The 13,469-nt window shown below is 34.9% G+C and overlaps 1 protein-coding gene across 1 annotated transcript in view; it reads right to left on the minus strand.

Annotated features, from left to right (window-relative positions):
• LOC150106158 (epithelial sodium channel subunit gamma-2-like) overlaps positions 1-13,469 on the minus strand; it is a 109,410-nt gene that overhangs the window by 12,796 nt on the left and 83,145 nt on the right. Inside the window, exons 8-9 of the mRNA XM_090394634.1 lie at positions 12,345-12,411; positions 1,289-1,340 (exon numbers count right to left, since the gene is read on the minus strand). Coding sequence (XP_090250760.1) covers positions 1,289-1,340; positions 12,345-12,411 — 119 coding nt within the window. The remainder of the gene's footprint in view (positions 1-1,288; positions 1,341-12,344; positions 12,412-13,469) is intronic.

The raw sequence follows: 13,469 nt of genomic DNA on the forward strand, positions 1-13,469 counted from the left end.
ATAAAATGGAATAATAACATTTCGACGCTGTAAGCGCCAGCCGAACAGCGCAGTTGAGGGCTATGATATTCCCTTGATGAAGTTTCAGAGAAGGCAGACTGCATTAATTATATTAAAATATTCTATATAATTATCGATTTATTAAACGATGAAATATGTTATATTCTGACAATCAATATAATTGAAGAATATACCTGTATATAACCTTCCTAAATGATGCCTAATGCACTTCTACTATGCTGTCTATGAAGAGTTCATTTTGACTGGAAATCAATATGTCCGTTCATTCTGTTTTCGTCGGATGAAAGAACTAGGATTCGGATTATCGGACAATAATAACCCAAAGTACTATTTCTGCCTTTCATGTGCTCACAGGCAGCACAGCATTTCTTCTTGCTAGTAGTATTCCGTAAATGGCAGTTGGCCAATGAACCATTAGTATGTGCATCCTGTGCTGTTCATGCAAAGAGAACGGACTTTGAGAACTCTCCAAGACTACACGAGCTTATGTAGTCAGAACTGTTTTGCAGAAAGATGGTTTTCATTTGAATGAAGTACTCTCAAACATTTCATTCAGGTATCTATTTTGTGCAATACTCCTGGATGTTTTACTAATGAGTTGAAAATATGAAGAAACAATATCTAACCTCCGTAGCTCAGACAGTATAGCCAAAGCTCTTTGTTTGGAAAGACCTAAGTTCGATTGCATCTAGTATGTGAAGAACCTAGTAGGTTCTTCACGTACTACATGGAACGTAAGGTAGCTGTTTCATACCGAGATAGAAGAGATTTCCTCACTAGAATCTCCTGTTTTATTTTGTTTTTGCAAACAGGCAAAATGGCAAGTATAAAAATTTATAGGCACAGGGCTGACAAATTAATCCTCGAGATACCTTTACGCAAAGGACTGGACGCTCATGACGCATGAGTGCATGTTAGAACCACTGAAAAAGAAATTGCCGTTCTTTCTTAGGGTCTAATCTTCTTGTTAGCCCTTCTTCTGCGTGATATTTCGGTTCTGAATAAAAAATTTTCTTTGACAAGTTTTATATTCGTTTTCACAGAATATTCATCATCATCATCATGCATATCAAGGATTTAGGCCAAGCATGGCCTGTTCCAGCCTTAGAAGTCATCGTTGAATCGTTTCGAGTAACCCAATGCTGTTTAAGAAGATTTTTTTAGAATTTGTTATATGCATTTTCATCTCACTGAATTAATACGACTTCCACATACACATGCTCTAAACTATAAATATAGAAGCCAAGTTACTACTTTGTGTACTTACTTCAGGTGAAACAGTCCGCATATCGTTAATATTTAATTGATACGTCCATTGCCTATAAAATAAATAAATAAATAAATAAATATATATATATATATATAAGAGTGATTTTTGAATCTCATAAAATACTTTGACTGAGAAAGTAATAATTATAAGGTATAAATGAATAAATCCTTCGAGTATGCAACCAAAATAAGTCTGCCATTCCTGCTATGAATGTCGGGTGCCTTATTAACATGAAAGTAATGAAAAGCTACTAGATTTGAGTAGATTGAAGAATCACATTATGCATTTCTTAATATTGACTAGTGTTATTACTGTTTATAGATGTTCGTTTCTCTGATTTTCTCAGTCAGTCATTAAAACGCACTGGTGTATGGGAGGGAAAATGATTAATTAATCGAATTTACAAATTTTTCGTTATTGATTTTGTTATTTACAGAAGTAACAGGTTCACAAACAGTTTATACTTTTAATTATCTAACAACGAAATGTAAATAGCATCATTCTACTATTGTAAACAAGGGTATTGTATATGAAAAATAGGTTTACAGAATAACATACAATTAGAACAGTGTACGATAAGTGAAAAATTAAAATGCGCAGTACTGATTTAAGACGTGTTACACAAAAATCACAAATTCATTGTGTTTTTTAATGTTAACTTAATGTTAATGTTACTGGAATTCGAATAAGAGTGTTATCGAAATTTCTGACGTATTTATATAATAATATGGAGTGAGTAATTTAATTTACTTTTTTTTTGATGAAAAAGGTTGGTAAGCAAATGTGTAGTCGTTACTTTTTATGATTGCTGTGTTTCATCTGCTTGTTATCTTCCATCTGTGTCACTGTTGAACACATAAAACTAATTATATTTTCTCAATTATCGTTAAATGAAAAAATAGAAATAAAAAGTAAAGGTCGTCCTTCTGCAGATATTATTATCAGGCGATACTGTATGGACGCAAAGTGGTTTTACAAATATAAACAGAATAAAAGAAAAATGTGAAAGGCATCAAAATTCTCGAAAACACATGGAAAATTTTATTGCGTTTTCATTATCAGGACACGTTAATATTTCCGAACAACTTGGCGAGGTTTATAGAACACCAAAATTGAAACATAATGAAGAAATTAAGAAAAAACGAGAAATATTGTAGAAAAGAATTGATTGTATAAAATTTTGCGACGAATTTGAATTATCCCTTCGGGGACATAATGAATGGATTCTTCTGAAATACCAGGAATATTTAAGGGGTTAATAAATTTCATTGCAATTTTTGATACTCCTTTGCAAATATATTTAGATAACAATTCGGCGTTTAAAGGGACATAAAAATCTATTTAAAATGAATTATTACAATTCATATTAGAAGTTTGTACAAATTTAGTACCGCAAGTCGCCGATAGGAGAAATTTTGGCGCTGGCGTAGCAGAAAGTAGTCAAATATTTGCAGTAAACGCAGGTAAAAAGGATTATGGAAATTTCACTGTGCGTACGTGAGAGCAGTGCCATCAATTCCACTTAAAAAAGGGATTGGGAACGTTCAGGCAGTTATTCGAATGACTGACGAATTGTGCTCAATATGGACCTACCTTGCCTCAGCGTGCTTTACCTGTTAAGTTGTTTTACCTTAAACAGTGCAATGCCGTAGCAGCCCTTCGTGAATTTAGAAGGCTTCATAACCTGCCTTCATAACTTGAAATCCGTTGTGTATGAACATCCAATCCGACTCCTTACACTCAGCTGTTGAGCATGTCGCACAACGGATACAATTTGTTGTACACAAGAAAGGTCAGCACATTGAAAATGGTGTATCTCGTCCAGAGGATCCTGATTCTGATTAACAAAACATGATTTCCTGAGTTCAATCACTATATTATTTTTTGTGTCTCTCGCAAGTTGTTGTTTTAGTTTAATTATTATTATTATTATTATCATTGTAACGCGTCACATAGCCAGCTGGAATGAGTGGCGCAACTGTTGCTTAAAATGGAATAATAACACCGTCGAAATGTTATTATTCCATTTTATCTGCCTTTAATGTAATTATCCGCTTGTTTTCTTCTCCTCTAGCGCCACAATTTCCCCTATCGTCGCCTTTTGGTACTACATTTTTTCGCGGAAATTATCTTTCCATGCCTTCAAAATTTTCAATATAAAATTTGGTATCATTCCGTCTATTGGTTTTAGCTACCGATGCCTCCAAAGAGGAAAAGTTTTTTTTATGGCCACCCTGTATAAAGTGTCGGCCAGAAAAGTAACCAGTATTGTGAGAAACGTTAAATCGAAGTATGAAAAGAAATTGGCCATGCTTAAATTCCTAAAGTATGAAATGCCTAAAGTATGAAAAGAAATTGGCCATGCCTTTTGGATTTCCCAAAGGCAATCCAAAAGAATTTTATCGTTATGCCGCAAGCAAAAGAAAGAATGAATGTGGAAGAATAACTTTATAGTAGCACAGTGCACCCTGGATGATATATCTTAGCAAAGTGAGCACTCATTAACTGAAGCTGATGAGATTGTTCCGTTAATGAGTGCTCACTTTGCTAAGATATATCAACCAGGGTGCACTGTGCTACTGCTACATTGGATGAACAGTAAGAGGTCATGACAGTGAGGTTGAAGAGCTGTTGCATAACCTGGATAAGAATTCGTCTATATGGACAAATGGATTGTTATTATTATTATTATTATTATTATTATTATTATTATTATTATTATTATTATTATTATTATTATTATTATTATTATTAAGAGAGACATTCAGAGATCCAGAAACTCATCGATGGAGACCGCATGCTATACACACCAGCTATCATACTTATTCTTCAATTCATTCGCACTGCTTGCACTCACAACATCCAATGGTACTCCACTCTAATCACCCAGTATCCTATAAGAGAAAAAGGTATTACTCACCCCGCTTCTTAGCGGCATTCATTCTTGTCTTCCAATATGTCCTCTTGCCCTTTTTCCACTCTATAAATTGAAAAATTCCATCATTTGAAATCCAGTATGAACCTATCAGAAATTGGTAAGTCTCAATCCCACCTTCTCCTGTTTGCTAGTGTCTGCAGTCTACTAATTCTCAGTCTGTCTTCGTAATCAGTATTCCACAATCCTGAGATCATTTTAACACTCTCCTTTGCACTCCGTCCGATATATCACAATCACCACGGAAACCATTAGGCCAGATCTGCGCATAATAGTCCAAGTGAGGTCGTATCAAGGCTTCCTAGAGAGACAAAATGGCATCATTATCTTTGAACGTTCCTTTCAACATTCACTTGAGTTGTATTTTCAATCTTTTCTGCATGGATCCTGAACTTCCAATCTACTAACAATCCAAGATCTCTAGCCTCATCAGATTCTTCAAGCATAATCCTACCAATATAATACGACATATGTATGTAATCATGCCGAAGTGAATGACTGTACATTTACTGACATTGAAACTGACATCCATTATTCCGTGCCAACAATCTCAGCCTACTCAAATCATTCTGAAAGTGCATTCCAAAATTAGCGTGTTTTTATCAGCAGCATTCCTGATATACATACCGATTTTGTCATCATCACAAATAGCTGTATGTCGTTTGTCAAATCCTTCCCAATATCATTAGTGTATAGATTGAATGACAGCGGACCAAGCACTGGTCGTTGTGTACACGATTTGTTACCTCAAATCTTGCAGAATCACATCCCCTGTATACCACATTTTGATATCTGTCAGTCAACCATCCCATTACGAATGCGAATATTCTATAATCCAAACCCATATTCTCCAATTTATGCAACAATATACCATGTCGTGTTCTGTCAAAAGCATCAACAAAATCGAACAGTATCATGGTGTATCCATTGTCTAGTTCAATGGTAATATTTTTATAGAATGTGAACAAGTTCCTAACACGTGAACTTCTCTAGTAAACCCATGTTGCTCGTTGCAAAGTACAGATTCACTCTCGACCCATTTCTGAATGCGAGCCCTGATCACTTTTTCCCAAATCTTCACCACCACTCCTGAGATAATAACTGGTCAATAATGAGATATATCAGTCTTGATATCAACCACGTGCAATGGAATTATCATACATTACTTCCATTCCTGTTGAATCTTCTCTGTTCTGAGACGCATATTAAACAGCCTTGTCAAAGAAATAGATAATCAGCTGAACACTCTTTTAGCACACGTGCTGATATCGCATCAGTCTCTATTGTTGAAATCTTATTCAGTTTCTGCAAGAGCGCTAATAATTAGCCCTAATACACCTGAGTTTCTTCATCCGGTGAATAGGTAGCAGTGAGATCAATGTTGTGTTCACTAGATTGATAGCTTTTAACAAAATGGGTACTCATTAGTTCAAAAACCTCTTCTGCGTCTGCAACCCTCACGCTAACTGCATTTAGAAGAGTTGTTCTTTCATATTCCTTCTTTCTTTTACTTGCCACATATCGATGAAATTCTTGTGCGTTGTCTTTCGCAAGCAGAGCCAGTCTTTTTCATCCTCAGACTTTGCTTTCCGTACAAAAGTTGTGACTATTCTAGCTTTCTGCTTATAACGTTCATAACGGACATCATCCTTATGCAAACGGTATTCCTTCCTCATCTTCATTTTCTCACGAGTCTCTTGCTTAATAATATTACATATTCATTTAACTCCTACCCTATTTAATCTTTGAACTCTCGGAAACACTCTGTTATCGCATCATTTAAGTATTATTTAAATGCTCCCCATGCTGCCGATATGTTTCCCCATCTAGCAACCGATCCCATTCCACTGAACTCAGTATACTCCTCAGTTGCTCATAATTTCCTGCTTTGTAGTTTAGCATGTAACCTTTTCTGAAAGATTACGGAATATCCGCTCGTGTGCTAAAGAAATGTTCAGCCCAATTGGCTAGGCGTTTGACACAATTGTATAACTTGATTCTCAGCTCAGGAATGATACCACAGGAATGGAAGGAATGTAAAATAATTTCGTTGTACAAGGTAGTGCAAAAGCATATGTTGTGGAAAAACATATGTGTTTTTGAACAACTACCGACCTACCAGTATCTCTGGAGTGGTAGTGAAAATTTTAGAGAAGTTGGGAAGAATTCGTATTCAGAAATGGGTACACAAACATGTTATACTCTGCAAAGAATAGCATAGGTCTACTAAAGGAACGCCATGTTTTAGAATTTTCTCATATTTTATAACAATGTTACGCCCGAGTTTGATAAAGGAATGGATGGATTATGATAATGTTGGTTTTTTTACAATGCATTTGTTAGGATACTACACGAGAGGCTGCTGCATAAACTAGAGAATACGAGATTAGAATATAAACTCTTGAATTGGATAAGAGGATGGTTGAGAGACAGATAACAAAAAATGTTATACAGTGGTTGTGAATTTGCCAGATTCAAGAAGACCATTGGTGTACCTCAGGGTTCAGCCTTGGACGATTATTCTTCAATTATATGCATTAATGACATCAGGCAGGATCTAACATCAGATGTGCAATTGTTGGCCGGTGATGCGAAGATAGGCAGGATAATCACTGATTCTAGTGATATTCAGCAAATACAAAATGATTTGAATAGACTGGAAATCTGGGCAAACGAAAATGGCTATCGGTTTAATGTTAGTAAGTGTAAAGTTATGCACTTTGGCGCGATCAGAGTTCCAGCGGCATATTATATTAGTGGGGTTATGCTACACGATACTGGAGGCAAGGGATCTTGTAGTATTACTGGATAGGAATTTAAGCTTCAATGGTCACATAGCAAAAGTTGCAAATACAACACATAGGATAATTGCGATACTGAGGCGAAACTTCATATGTAAAAATAAGTCATTCTGCCTCTTTATTACGCTTTGGGAAGACCACAACTGGATTTCTGTGCACGGATGTGGTCTCCAGGGTTCCAAAGGGGATAAAGAAGTTGTGGAATGGGTGCAAAGAAGAGTTATAAAGATTATATTAGGATTATCGGATTTAGATAATGAGGATAGATTGCCAGTATGTGGATTACAGACCATGGTTAAGAGGAGAAAGATGTGGTGATAAGATAAAGGTTGATAAACTTTTGAATGGATGTTATAGGATATCAATTGATGAAATTTTTCGTTATGTGGAAGGTGGGGAGAGAATACGGAAACATCCATGGAAGTTAAGTGTTCACACACAATCAAGAAAGTGGTAGAGCTTGGTTTTTCCTAGAGAGCGTTGAGTGAGTGAGTGGAATAATTTACTATTGTGTGGGTAGTAAGCTCATCTAGTGTGAATTAATTTAAGGGAAGGTAGGATAGCTGGTTTGGGTGATTTATAGTCTCTACCCTCGATGAGTTCTTGACCTTGACTACCTGGAAGTCTCAGATAATAATAATAATAATAATAATAATAATAATCTCCACTCCTGTAATTCCTTATATTCCCGGTTCTTAAGAGAAAAATACACAAAATTTGTAACCAACGAAGTCAATACCAGATGGGTCACTCTCCAGTTGGAGGTAACGGGGACGCTTTATTTAAGAAGGGTGTTCTGAACCTGTGAACAGATCCACCATCCTCACATTCTTTATTGATCCCTTAATCACATGCTGTTTCAGGTAGTTATCTCTTAAAAAGCCTACGCATTCTATCCTTCTTACCACGTGATCTTTCCTCTTTCTACTCAACATCAACGTAGTTAAAAAACTCATAATAATTTATCGTCCTGTATTCATTGTCCTAACATCAGTGCAGAAATGACTAAATTATAGAACAATTGCTTTGACAAGTTACCTTGTAAGGTGATTATGATGATGATTGTGAAAATAATTGGAGCATTTCTTGCTGACGGGAAACCAGAATTTAAGAAAGAAAGAAGTAGAATTCAACAGATTGTGACAATGCGGTTAACAGAAGAGAAAGCGAGGAGAAAAAAAAATACTTGCTTTGATGATTTTCAGAAGGCATTTGAGAGTGTTGACCAGAAAATAGCAATAGCTATTCTAGAATCCTATAGAATTGACAGAAAACTAATTGCTATATTAAAAGATGTTTATACGAATGCATTGGCAGGAGTTAGAATAGGTAATGATTTGAAGAAATGGTTTAGAACAAGTAGAGGTACCAAACAGGAGGACCCAATATCACCAAGCTTTTTCGTCGCACATTTAGAAAGAGCGATAAACAAAATGAAGGAAGATGCAAAAGGAATATCTGTACACGGAATGAGAATTAACAATCTTAGATTCGCACAAGACATCGTTATTATTTTAGAAGACGAAAGATAACTACAAAAAACATTGAAACTGTTAAATGAGGATGGGAGGAGATTTGGACTTGTAATGAACTTGGAAAAAACAAAGGCAATGGTATTTGGTGAGAATAACATGAAACAAAAGATAAAATTGGATGGAATTTATATAGAAAATGCCTAACAATTTAAATATATGAGAAGTAAAATGATTTATGATTTGGACTGTAAAAACTAAATAAAAATCAGGATTGTATAGGGAAGAACAAATATAAAGGCCATAGTTAACATCTGTAAAAGTAAAGTAATCTGCCTGCAAAAGAAAGTATGAGTATTAAAAATATGCATCTTTAGCTGTGTACTGTATAAATCTGTAACATCAGTACTAAATAAGAAATCAAAAAAATAATTTTGGCATTTGAAAGAAATTGTTACTGGAAGATTTTAAGAATAGGAGGGACACTGAAAGTCACAAATGAAGAGTCTATCGGAAGATATAACGAAAAGAGAATTCAATGCAGAAGATTATATAACTGAAAGTACAATTCTTTTTAACATTTGCAGAATGAGCGAGGATCGAAAGACAAAGACATTCATGTTTGGTATAATGGATAATGTAAACATAAGAGGTAGACCATACAGAGAAAGGATACAGACATAAAGGACTGGTGTAGAATGGGGTTGCAGAAACTGCAACACAGTGCATTGGACAAAGAAAGGTGGAAGAAGATAGCGAAGGAGACATCGCAAAACAGGCAGTCTGCCCATGGTTCGTGAAGAATATTATGAATGTTTCTGTATAAAAACCGATTATTTTTGTGAAACAGACCCTGATTTACTTCTTATATTGTATTTGTTGAAAAGCAAGCAAAAGCAAGGTAAATTTTGGCAAACACGATTATTAAGAGGGTGAAATACAAGTTTTAGGATGGCAGCGACACATCGTTCGGATCGGTGGTAACTGAGGCTTGTATTTTATTGTTTACAATAATAATAACAATAATCAATAATAAACTAAATAATAATAAACAAAAGTGTGCAAATGTTATTTCTATTTGTAATTTGCAATTTGTTTCTTAATAGACAGTCATAATAGTTATGAAGAAGATTTTTTTGGAAAACAGGTATACAAGAGTTTTGCTTTAATCTTTAGTGCAAATGAAATTATATATGAATATTTTTCCCCTACATTTTAGGGTGGAAGAATCTTTTTTTCACAGTCTCCCGCGTATATTTTTTTCGGCAGAGTCGGTGTGGTTTTTTATACATGTATTGTTTCGTTTTAGAGTAGATTTTAATATTTCTTTGTGCTCTGTTTGAGTTTTCATAGTTGCAGAGGGTGAGTCGGTATCAATTCCCTGCATAAAATGGGGTTTGTTGCATGGTGGTGGTGGTGGTGATTTTATTATTTTAAAGAGGTATTGTTGTTGATTTTGAAAATGTTGCTTTTTCTGTACTTGATTGACAATCTCGGTTGATCTTGTGTGACAGTCTTATTTAGATGTATTGTTTGTGCGAACAGCTTAAGGGTTCCCTAATTCAAAACGTACCTTCTATTCACCTTCCCGTGCGAAAAAGGAAGAAAAATGTCTATTTGATTATTTTGTGTCTCCTATAATGTGTGTTTCTTTCATCCTATGTGCGATTTGAAGTTGATAAGAAGCTGATAAGTTATGATAAGAAGTTGATTGTGTATTTCTCACTGCTTCATTTCTTGTTTAGGTCCGGTAATCGATGCTACAACAGAAAAATCATTGCATCTGAAAATCAATGAAATAAACAAAACTGATAATTCAATTACAATCATTCCTTACCAGTATTCAATTCCTCATAAAAAATACTTTAAATCCTCAAGAAATCAATGAGGTTCTGTAATAAATAACCCACCTTCTGCAAGAAATAGAAAACCCAATAATGATATTTTTTTATCCAAAACATCAATGCAGTCTAACCGAGCAATCAAAACTTTATGTACGAAGAAATTTTACCTATACATCAGCTTGTCCTCCTCGTATCCTAAAGGGAGAAGGATGGGGGGAGAGAAAATCGTTTAATGTATCTTCATGTCTTCTATTGCCCTTGATTGTAAAGTTGTGTGGATCGTTCATTCTCTTGTTCTGTTCAACGGACTGATGCAGGGGAAATATTTCATAATTTCACTAGAGGGGAAAGAACAAGATATCAACCCTGGAATTTGAATAAACGTTTGGTTAGTAAGAAATGTGCGAGGACTTGAGTTTTAGCTTTGATCGTTGTGAATGAGCGTAATGGGTTGAGTTCGTCAGTTGTGAGCTTTGTCTGTTCATGGATTAAAGAAGCGTATGACAGATTGTGTGGCTGGTTTGGGTCTCTTACGATGAGCCGGTGGCTCGATACAATAATAATAATAAGAGTAATAATATATGTATTTATTTATTTATTTTCTATTGTCCTGAAATCCTGTTCTAGGGACCAAACAGGAAACTTACAAGTCACTTCAAGCCTTCAATAAGCGGGGGCGGTTGTCTCACAAGAGGCGAGAAATTCAGCTCTCGCTTAAAGGACAGACACAAACATTCCTGCCCACTGCTGGAACTAAACCAATGATCTGTTAATTCAAGAACGGATAAGCTAACCATTTGGCCAGTCCAGCTCTCAGTATAGTCGTGATTTCGGTTGTCCAAATATGATAAATGCTTTGTCAGATGATATTTCTCACAAAACTGAATCAACTTAACACTTCAACATTCATGTCATGAAGTTCAATATTACCACTTACTGGAATAATTGCTCTCTTTCCGTTTATCCAACTTTTGCATTTAAGTCACCTTACACAATCAGGATATTACCTTTCTTTGTTTCTTTTATGAGCTTTTATACTGCCTCATAAAACTCATCAATCCTTTCTTGACAAGTTTGTCGGCCGTAGCATATGCCTGAAAAACACGAACGTTAAAGATTTCCTTCCAGTTATATAAGTATGATTCTGTCACTTCCTCGACAATATTCAAAAATACTTTCGGAATTAATTTTTTTTCCTCATGACTCCGAAACCTCTTGTGTGTTCTACACTTCCAGAATAGATGAGCGGAAAATTATCTCTTTCAATTTTTTTGTTTCCAGTACAACACCAACTCACAAATCAATCCCCTTATGTATGAATTTTATTTAGTGTTTCTTCGATTAACTTGACAAATTTGCCAATTTTGTATAATTTTCTAGCATTCCAAGTAACTATTTAGTAACAATAAAAATTTGGTAGGCACAATGAATTGGATTCATTGATGAATTTCTTGATGGCATTCGGACATTAACTTTGTAAGCCATTTTATTGGATTTCTTCCTATGGTTCCCGGCATCTTCTTCCTTGTAGTTATGTACAGTACAATCCTTCCGAAGGGTCCCAAGTACTTCTGCCTTACTGAAGGTATTCTGACTGAAATGTATAATACGAGTAAGTGGAAAAAAGTTAAGATGCAGAGTTCTCTAATCTCTTCCCTCTCGCAGCATTACATCCACTTCAATGAATCATTCTCATTATGCTGTAAGTTTCCGGAAATGAGCTTTTCTGAGTCCATTTTTCTTCCATCTCAAGTCAGTAAGGAGAAGTCACCCATGCTTCTGTTGTCCCCTCTCAATGTCGAGGACATTTCGATTGGATATTCGAGCTAGTCTGTATTAGAACTACATATTTATTGAAATAAACATAAATAATTCCAATATTTAAATACAAGCAATGGTTTAGTTAAATTGCCTGAGTGTTCTATCAGATATCCCAAGTAAACTAATCGTAAGAAGGAACTCTTCATCCAATCACTGGTTTGAAAGAAAGAAGATACTTACTCACATTCAGGCCTGCATGTTTTCCAACAGAAATTTTTACTGTACTTGTCAGAACGACAATCCGTTCCTGCGCATGTGGAAATCATTCAAATATTAGTAAATGCATATTATGAATTCATATATGAATCATATCAATATCATTGAAGATTAACAATTTAAATCTGATTGAACATTGCTGCTTGCTTAAAATCCTAAACAAGCTTAGCACACATTGTTATTATTCCACAGAAATATTTCTTAACGCAGTTATGCAGAAATAATTGCACTCATTAAATTTCTAAATACGAATGCTAAATAATTAAGGTCAATTATTTTAAATAAATAAAAAGAAAATAAATGCGTTATTTAAAATAATAGCCGTAATTGTAGAGTTAAAGATACTTATCAATAATTACGATAAGAATATATTTATTTATTCAATTACCAATTATAATTTTTATAATTATTTAATAGTTATAATTATTAATTATTATATAATGTTTATAATTACAGAGAATTGAGGAAACCAATGATTTAAAAAATTTTAATTAGTGAATATAGCACGCACACACACACACACACACACACACACACACACACACACACACACACACACACACACACACACACACACACACACCAAACAACAAAAACAAAAATAATAATATACTACGCAGACTCATCTGATGCACCTAACGTTTACTTTAACAATTCCGATGAAGAACGGATTTATGAACTTCTGATATTTTGAAGGGTTGATGTACAGTGCACTGTTGACAAAAATTATTTCTTCTTCATAGTGTAAATATTTTGTACAGATATTTTTATATCATACTAATTTTTATGGTAGCTGTTTTATACCACACGAACCTCACTCTGGAATCAAATATACACTGCTTGGAAAGACGTCTACGGACAGCATAGTGTGAGGAACAATTAACTTTGGGGCCCGCCTTAATCAGATGTAGGATTTCCGTTCGTTGCGATGACTGCAGCAATCCTATAGGGCATACTTTCCATAAACGCACCATAGCGATCAATGGGAATTTTGGAACATTCTTCTTCTTCCTTCCAGTTCTGTGCAAGACTTTCGTGTATAAAGTTACAGGCAATTGCAGTTACAAACACGCAGTTACAGCAACAACT

This window comes from Typopeltis vanoorti, chromosome 6, assembly GCF_054136105.1.
Source record: "Typopeltis vanoorti isolate ZY-2024b chromosome 6, IOZ_Tvanoo_1.0, whole genome shotgun sequence".
NCBI classification, from domain to species: domain Eukaryota; kingdom Metazoa; phylum Arthropoda; class Arachnida; order Uropygi; family Thelyphonidae; genus Typopeltis; species Typopeltis vanoorti.